This window comes from Mastacembelus armatus, chromosome 8, assembly GCF_900324485.2.
Source record: "Mastacembelus armatus chromosome 8, fMasArm1.2, whole genome shotgun sequence".
Lineage (NCBI taxonomy): Eukaryota > Metazoa > Chordata > Actinopteri > Synbranchiformes > Mastacembelidae > Mastacembelus > Mastacembelus armatus.
The window spans coordinates 21,307,626-21,316,950 of NC_046640.1; the positions used below are offsets into that span (position 1 = coordinate 21,307,626).

The 9,325-nt window shown below is 44.3% G+C and overlaps 1 protein-coding gene across 1 annotated transcript; it reads right to left on the reverse strand.

The window, feature by feature from the left end:
• Positions 1 to 1,144: 1,144 nt before the first annotated feature.
• sox10 (SRY-box transcription factor 10) lies at positions 1,145 to 8,808 on the reverse strand. Its single transcript, XM_026325283.1, has 4 exons — positions 8,536 to 8,808; positions 5,196 to 6,027; positions 4,063 to 4,331; positions 1,145 to 3,958 (listed from the first exon to the last, which is right to left on the reverse strand). The coding sequence occupies exons 2-4, from the start codon at positions 5,621 to 5,623 to the stop codon at positions 3,168 to 3,170; spliced, it is 1,488 nt and encodes a 495-aa protein (XP_026181068.1). The 5' UTR covers positions 5,624 to 6,027; positions 8,536 to 8,808; the 3' UTR covers positions 1,145 to 3,167.
• Between the last annotated feature and the right edge of the window lie 517 nt (positions 8,809 to 9,325).

Here is a 9,325-nt window from a genome sequence, read left to right on the forward strand (position 1 = left end):
TGTTTTATAATTACTTAACTTCTCTTTAAACAGTTTTGGAGACAAATTGCCCATAATCCCTGTTTACTCATATATAATGTCATTCTTAGCATTTTTCAGATTTGGATTTATTTTGAAGATCTGCTCTTAACAAATGAAAGTACCCAATTCCATTTAACTGTATCATGTTAAGTTTACCAGTCGGATCCCTTGAGAACAAATTTTGTCTGGCATTTTAATGCATACTTTGGATTTTTTTGTAATTCATGCAAAGCCCTTTGTAAGTTTTCACCTTCCCCATTCTGAATTTCCCCCATTGGGGATGAATAAAGTATCTATCTTCTTTCTGTCTGTCTGTCTTTCTTGTCTGTCTGTCTGTCTGTCTATCTATCTATCTTTCTCCTCAGAGGAGGAGGGTGGGTCGCAGGAGTTGTAGGGTCTTTGTGCAGAGAATGTATGAGAGTCCCTTTGTATCCCGGTGAAGCTGCAGGCCTGGCAGTTATGGCTAGGGCTCCCTCATTGCCCTGTTTCCCTCCTCCCCCAAAGTTCTCTTTCAATGGCCTTCTTTGTCTTTCCAAAGTATCGCCCAGCCGATTAAAGAGAGAGAATTAGGAGTCAGGCTTAACCTGCAGCTCACAGCAACATACGTGCATGCATTCGCAGTGTAACAAACCTGAAATATGCATGTGGCCGTGCATCACCAATCGCAGCCCCTTCTGAGGTTGATAAATCAGAGGAAGCTTTGGTTTGCACTGATCTCACTTTAGTGCATTAATGTGGGTCAGTTCTGTTCCCGTTGTAACATCCACACAGATTCACTCACCGTCCGTGCACGGAAGGAACCACCGCTAATGTTCTCTTACCTCTGCTGAGAGTCAGCTGTGGCCGTCAGCTGAGTCGCGGCCAGCTGAAGTGAATTATCCATGAGCTGAACAGATTATGTTGGAAATGTGAGCAGGGCTTCAGTCATTAGACGCCATGAAGACATGTGCTTTTGTTGTTTTCTGTAATTTATGAAGAGAAATGAATTTTTCTTCCATCGTAGTAGGAACATTTCTGGTATCTGACAATTATTTTTGTATCATACTTTAGCTATTCAAACTAATATTTATTACATATTAAGTATTCTGATCTATTGTAAAAGGATTCAATAGGCAGACTTGTATTAAAGCAGAAATAATAGCTTTATTTCAAGTGAGAATAAAAGGTCATTAGTCATCACATGTTTAGGCTTTCGCTCCTGCTGTTACTTAGAAGCTGGTTTGCTGCAGTTACACAACAGAATAAAATGGCTACTACTAAGACGGCAGTGAAGTTTTCTCTATAATGAAAAGAAACAGCGCAAACATGAAACCAATATAAATAAATGAAACATTCATAGCAACATTAACAGATATTTCATATAAAGCAGTGAAAAATGTTAAATGAACTCTGCTTCTTGTGCTGGAGGTAAATGGTTAAATGAAATCAAGCAGTGCTGCATGCATATGGTTCGCTTCTGTGTCCAAAGAGTATATGGGTGATAAACATAAAATAAGGCAAACGAAGTATATATTTTCTTATTGCCAGGTGAAGAGTATGATAATGAAAATACAGTTGTGACGTCTATGGAGAGCGAGAGATGAGAAATCAGAAAAAACACAACACAAATAGAAAACAAAAACAAAAAGGATTTAACATACAGGTTGTTGCTTCTCTGTCCCATGTGTTAGTAATCAGTATATTAATGACAAGGCACATTTTATATTGAATACATTTAAGGTTAAGTTGTGATAAAGCTTATATTCTAACTGCTTTACTCACACAATCTCTGGCAACACTTTCTCAGTCTTGGCATCACTGAAACTGTCTTGAAATATTTCTTTAAACGATACACAACTAGAATCAGAACGTACTGAAAACTGTTCTACATAGAGAGAAAGGCAGTGGTGGATTCACTGGATATAATCGTGGCAGAAAGCACTGGATAGTATTAATACACTCAGTCGTTAAAATGAAAATGTGAGCCTTATCAATGAAGACAGTCTTTTAACATTAACGTGCTTCATCAATATGTCAAATGCTAACGAAGACCATCACACTCATCAGTGCCGCTGTGGGGAAAAAGGCAGGAGTAGCTTCTGAAACAATATGTTTTTAAGACATTTACAACAATTGGAATAATGTTGACATCTAAAGCAAACTAATTAGTTCATGTTAAGGTAGTTTTGAGTCACGTTGGGAGAAACGTCGGTTTCTTCTCTACATTTAAAGTTTTGGTCTCAAAACTTTGGTCATTTTACAAATATTTCATGTCTGTACACATCAATATATGTACATTTGTAGTTTCAAGTACTTTTGTATAAACTATCCTGATAATAGTCAGTCAGTCATGAAAACCTTTTATGAAATATGTGTTTCATTGAACAAAACTGGTTTTATGGCATTTTTCTGCTGTGCTTGTTCATTGTGTGTACAAAAGGCGTTTTTGTGAACACAGCAGATTTAAATAGGGACAAATGTGCCTCAGAAACCAACAGAACCTGTTTTGTATTGATTTCCAAAAGCAACACTAAACATCTGTTTGATAAAAGGTCAGTCCTGAGAAATGAATGGGCCATAGCCAAATAGTTTGGCACTCCATTCACCTGGTATTAAAAGATTTCATTGGCCTTTCATAATACAGGCCAAGGTTTTCATCTTGAAGTTACATATTAGAGATTAAGATGTTATTATCACTGTGGACCATGGTCCCTGTGGCTGCTGACCCCGGGGGGTAGACGGTGCAGTGTGCGTCCTCTGCTACATATGGAGTCACCAAACCCACAGAGACGTGATCATAAACCAACTCTGCTAATTGTGGTTTTTGAGCAGCAGACGTTTTGCTGCTGTGAATCAAACCTGGAACTCTGCGATGGTGGATGTGTTTTGTTTTTTACCGCACCAAACTTCTGCGCCCCCTAAAAGCACCACGGTTCAAACTCATCCTTGGGCTGTGACAGCATTTCTGCATCTGGGCTAAACCACAATGGGGTCCCCACCCACATGCCTCCCCAGCCTCCTCCCCTGGTGCCTGCCCACTCCCTTTGGCCCAGACCCCTTCCACCTCCAAAACCACCAACACTGCTGTTGCTGTTGTTGCTGCTCCTGCTCCTTGGGTCCGACATGGGGGCTGAACCTGCACCAGTATCCTCTGGTCTCGTTGTCTGTCATGGCCGCGACAGTGTTGTGTAGACGGGCTGTTCCCAGTGTGTCGGGCTGTGTGACTGTGGTACGCTGGCAGGGTCAGCGATAGGCGTGTACAGGGGCCTCTGGGAGGGGCCCATGTAAGAGAAGGCGGAGTACAACCCAGAGGCCTGGCTGGAGTGGGTGTAGTATGACCCTGAAGCCTGGTGATCAGCATAATCAGCAAACTGAGCCCTGGAAGCCAGCGAGGGGAAGGCAGAACTGTAGTGGGGAAGGCTGAGGGGGGTGTAGGTGACGTGAGACCCTGCTGAGACTGCTTCTGAGAAGTGAGCCCCAGCTCCTCCGGTCTCACTCTTGATTTGAGCCTTGGAGGGGTCTGAGCTCAGAGGGGAGCCGTGGTGTTGCTGTGACTGCTGCTGCTTGGAGAGCCAGGCTGCTGAGTGTCCACTGGCCACTGCCAGAGCTGAGGAGATGCCGTACGTGTACGGGGAGGCTGGAGAAGCTGCTGCGGCTGCTCCTGCACCAGCACCCTGTCCAACCCCCGGCTGCCCGTTTGGGGGAAGATACTGGTCAAACTCATTGACATCAAAAGGCTCCATGTTGGCCATCACCTCATGGCTCATCTCACCAATGTCCACATTACCAAAGTCAATGTGAGGTTTTCCAGATCCTGGAGCACCTGAACTTCCCTCTGCTCCAATTGTGCCACGAGGGGCCCCGTTCCCAACACCCTCCCTTTTTCCATCCCCTGCTTTCCCAGATTGAGACTCTGTCTTGGGAGTGGTGGGAGGTGTTGGAGGACTGTGGCTCTGACCTATAAGGACACAAGAAAACATATAGTTAGAGCTGTTTTCCTTGGAGACTCAAACAATTTCCTATCTGTGTCAGGATGGTGTTACTGGGGTAGTGGGTGAGGACCTGCGGCATGAAGGTGGTGCCCATCTGCCAGAGGCGACCCGGCTCCCCCACAATGTGCCACGTCCAGGTGGAGGCCCTTGTAGTGGGACTGGCTGTGGCTGCCCTCACCCTCCGAATGGCCGTCGGCCTCGCTTCCTGAGCCAGAACCAGGCTTTCCATTCTTGCGGCGGCGTGGTTGGTATTTGTAGTCGGGATAATCCTTCTTGTGCTGCTTCCTCAGCCTCTCTGCCTCCTCAATGAAGGGTCGCTTGTCAGCCTCATTGAGAAGCCTCGGATATAAGGAAAACATGCAATGCAGGAAGATTCAGGAAAAAAAGATCAACAGGTGTATGTGGTGAAATGATTCTGACTAAAGATGCATCCTGCCTGCAAACATGGAACTGTGGTGGTTATGCTTCTGGCAAAAATGGCATGAGAAACCCCTGACCTGCCTTAACCTCCCTTCATCGTTTTTCTGAGCCAATTAACCAATCACGACTGAGCCCAAGGTCAAGTCTTCATCTAATTAGTGCTCAGTTCCTACAAGGTTAATGAATTTAGCCTTTCTGACCTTTAATGCTGGCATGTTCTGCATGGGAAAGCAAAGAAGAGTCTTTAAAATAAACTCTGAACTTTGAACTTAAAGTTGTGATCAGAGACCATGATATGAGCCACTTGTCCCATTCTCAGGAATTTAGTCAGGAATATCAAAACACTTTTTATTTGTGTGTGTAAACAAGTAATTTTTAAACTAAAGTCATTAAACATATTGTGGTTCTTACTGATCAAACAGTATGAAGATAATGCAGTTCAGATCTCAGGAACTTTTTATGTTCTTAGTTTAGGGAAATGTTCAGGACAAGATCACTTTGTCCAGTTGTCCCTGAAACTCTCAGGCGTCACCATGACACTGACCTTTGCCCTCTCCACTGTGTCCCCTAACCCCGTGTCTGACCCCTGCAGAGCACTAATGTTTCTGAGTTTATCCTGAACATGTTTATTACAAAGACCGGGTCTCTGTGCTGCAGATGTGGCTTGTTAATGAATGTATTTCAAACCCGCTGCTGCTGAATGAGTGAGTGTGAGTGTGAGCATCAGGAGGTGGGCTGTCAGCTCTAACTGCTCTAACTGTTCACATGAAGTGGCCTCCTCACCTCCACAGCTTCCCCAGGGTCTTGCTGAGCTCCGCGTTGTGCAGGTGTGGGTGTTGGTCGGCCAGTTTCCTCCGCGCCGCCTGCGCCCACACCATGAAGGCGTTCATTGGCCTCTTCACGTGTGGCTTGCTCTTGCTTCCTGTGTTCACGCGCACGGGCATGGGCACGAGGGTCCAATCGTAGCAACTGAGCACCTGGCTCACCGCCTCGCGGATACCTTGGGGGAAGCGGTCTTCCTCGTCTTCGGATTTGACGGACGAGCAGCCCGCCGACATGTCGTCCAGACTCGCCAGCTGCGGCTGCCCGTGGATGGGCGAGTCCCCCCCACCCGTTGCACCGGAGGAATGTCCTGGTGACAGTGAGCGGCTGTCGTCCGACATGCCGGGACTCAGCTCGACCTCCGACAAGCTGTGCTCCTCTCTCGACATCTTCCTACACACACAAGCCTCCAGGTGCGCAGAGGATCCAACGCCTGTTCCTAAATGCTCAGCTCTGTCTACCGGGTCCCTGTTCCTGCTTATCCCTACAGTTACGCACGGAGTGTGGGCTGACGCTGTCTGATCTGTCCCTTTGGACTCCTCTAAGTTATAATATAAACTGCCAGTCTGTCTCTACTCTCAGCCTCCGTTGCAAAACTCTGTGAGGGTTCCACATTAAAGTTCTTTCCATCCGGGTTGTTGGTATCATAGGCGGCTCAGTGCGCACCTTGGACCCCAGTTTAGCTACTAATGCACAGCTGCCTGCGCCAAACTCACCCAGTCTCTCTTCCCTCCTGACTTCCCCTTCTCTCTCTCCTCCGTGTGCCCCGCAATTGAAATCCGACAGCGAGGACCTGAAACAGCAGAGTGTTGAGGAGCGCCATTACAAAAACAGTAACAGTCCCTGTTTCACCTGGCAACAAAAACTTCACAAACACCTGGACCCTGCAGGGAAGCGGTGCTGTTAGACCCAGGCTAAGCCATTGTCTGTTACGGAGAAGACTTTGGCCTGATTTTACAGTTTCTTCTCTATCGTCAATAAAACCACGCCCCACCCCAACTTGTTTCACCCATAAAAACCTGTTAAATGTGAGGAGTTTCCATGTTGCCTTCATCTTTCACTAATATAAATAATGAACCTCAAGTGATTTCGTTAAATGTCAGGAGTATAAGAGACATTTCCAAAACAAGTTTGACCAGGACTTAATGCTTCATGGTTAAGATTTGCCATGATGGTACAAAATCTGCTCAAAAACCAAAATGGATTTCCCATTTTTTTAATCCTGTAAGTGCATCTGCATAAACTTTAGACTTTTTATATCGAGTATAAGCGGCAGACTTCCAGTTCCAGCAGAACGCAGTGCCTCTCTGCAGGCACAACCCTCGCCCCCAAACAAGCTACTGTTTAAGGGTTTGCAGTTGTTCCAAGGTCCCCGGAGAGAAAGTGTTGGAATGATATGAGGCCGCAGCAGCACAGACCTTGGATTTATACTCTGCAGGTCTTGGATAAACATGGACCTGGCGCTGGAAATATAAACTCTGTGTGCGTGCGTGTCAGTATACGCCGTGTTTGTGAAACAGGCCCAGGTCTATCGACAGGAGCAAAATGTGTCCTTGTTTTGTCCCTTAAATCAACACTCAGCCTCAAGGTTTAGGTTCTAAATCAGCAGAGAACGTCCCGTGAAGCCTCACAGCCCGCTGGTTTGTTTTCTTTCCTCCGTATCGTGTTGCACCAAAATCTCATACACGTCTGTTGACATTACGCAATAGGTAGTCCGTTTTAAAAGCTTGTGTGTTCATGTTCGGGTTAAGTGAGGAGGTTGCCTCATCTTTATATTTGAAGACAAATGTTCAGCTCTTCTAAATTCTACATGAACTAATTTATGTGTTGGTGTTTGGTTAACAGCTGCTGCTGTAACCAGCAGTGGACTTTTTAAAAATTGAGTTAAACGGCAGAATAAATGTCGTGTGGCTCTTTATAAAAGTTTGACGTGTTGTGAAAACCAGCTTTTATTCAACATCAGATTGTTTCCATTTCCAGCAGAGGCCCATGTTAAGCTTCACCATCTGTCCGAGGCGCATTACTAACGATACGCGTTTGCCACCTGGTCTGCGAGGCTGGTTCGCAGTCCGCGCCCCTGCTGCAGACAAAACCTAAACACCGTGCGTAAAAACGCACCAAAATGCCCCTTTGCGCACCTGTTGTCTGCGTTGGCTCGACGCGCTGCGTGTTCATATTACCTCTCATAAGAAAGAAAGGAAAAAAACAATCATTAAAAATCACTTGTGATATTTTCCTTAATGACCACATTGATCTTAAAGTATTAACATATTCAGCCTCAAATTAAAATCAAACCAAGTAAAGGATTTTAAAACTGTCTGTTGTCACGGGGCTCAGTCCGAAACAGTAAATGCCCTTTAGTTCAGGAATTATCAGAGTATTTATAGATTGTTTCTGACACACCCTTCAGATCGAGATTATTTGGATTTACCGAGCACATTTACAGCGCGTAATGAATTTCCGGCTATGTGAACTCATTATCGCCGCTTGACTTACCAATAAGTTGGCCTTAATTTGCTTGTTTGGAAACTTTGTTTTAATGGCAGTGAAATAAACGAAGTTTCATCTGGTCCAAACAAACCGGCACATTATGCAATTAAACCAAGCGCTGTATAATCTAGCAAATGTGGATCTATAGAAATACGTCATTACAGATTATAAATACAGATTATAAATTATTTGCGTCTGCACCAGATTCCGTTTGGATGTTAAGGTTGTTTTGTCCCTAATGTGCCTTTACTGTTATTTCATTTCACCTACAACTTTTCAAACGCTCTTCTCTTTTAGAAAGCTGCTTGAGTAAACGCAAAAATCCTAAATTCTACAGTCAGTACCAGTAAAAACCTTCCAAAACAAATAATGATCATCGAAACAAAAATAAATCAATTTAAAACAGGACCACCTGTTCCACTGACAACAGAACGATCATTACCATGACTCAAAAATTCTTCGTACATGCCTAAACCGAAATTAAATAAAGTTTTTGATGCAGAAAATGTTAAATATTGTAAAAGCTCTAGTCTCAGATTAGTTTTTCTACACGAAGACCTGGATGAATAAAATGTCCCAGATGTTATTAAAACTTTAGAATGAACACATTAGTCATTTGGGACCAGTATATGACCACAGTCCTAGCTCACAAATCCGTAAAAAGTTCTAAATAGTGATCCAGGCAATGTTAACCAACATTACATCTCTGACTCTGAGTCGGGCTCTTCTCTGTTACTCCGACGAGAATCAAAGCGCAGAGTCAGAGCAGCAGCAGCACAGAGGAAAGAGTTGGAAATGCTAAGCGTCTTACTTCAGTAATGAGAAAAGGAGGTCGCCGGTTTTGCACGAGAATCCGTGAGTTCCCGAGTTTCCAAAGTGACGCTCGCTCCCCAGCCCCCTCGCTCGCGCTGCCAGCGTATGAATGCCTGCTCTGTGTGTCGGTACCGGGGCTTAAAGAGCTCCTTGTATGAGGCCGAGAGAAAAAAATAAAAAGACAGAGGGGAGGACAAGTCTTAAAGGAGCTGCACAAAGTAGGGACGCAGGCTCCGAGGTCTCTGATTGGTTGAGAGGTAATTCTGTGTCTTTGTTGCTCCCGCCTATCTATCTATCTATCTATCTATCTATCTATCTATCTATCTATCCATCTATCCATCTATCCATCTATCCATCTATCCATCTATCCATCTATCCATCCATCCATCCATCCATCCATCCATCCATCTAAAGTTAAACATGGATTTGTTTGTGCGTAAATTGCGCGCATGAAAATTTCTGCAAAGAGAAATTACAAAGATTTCCATAAGTCATTTCATTATAGTGGCCGACTGACTAAACAGGTCTGCTTGTATTTTTCACTCCATAATTCACATGAACAATTTTATCGGCCTTTTTCGGGTGTTCATTTTAGACGAAGTTCATTTGTTTTGCATTATAACTTCTAAGTTGTACAAGTTACATGGATGGCTAAAACCTTTAATCCTCGACGAAACTGCTTGATGTCAGATTTCTGAACATGGTCAGAGGTGCAGTGTCCAGACTAGAACCACAGGACAGTAACAAACAAAAATAAATCAGAGGCCTGGTCATTTGTTGAGGGAATA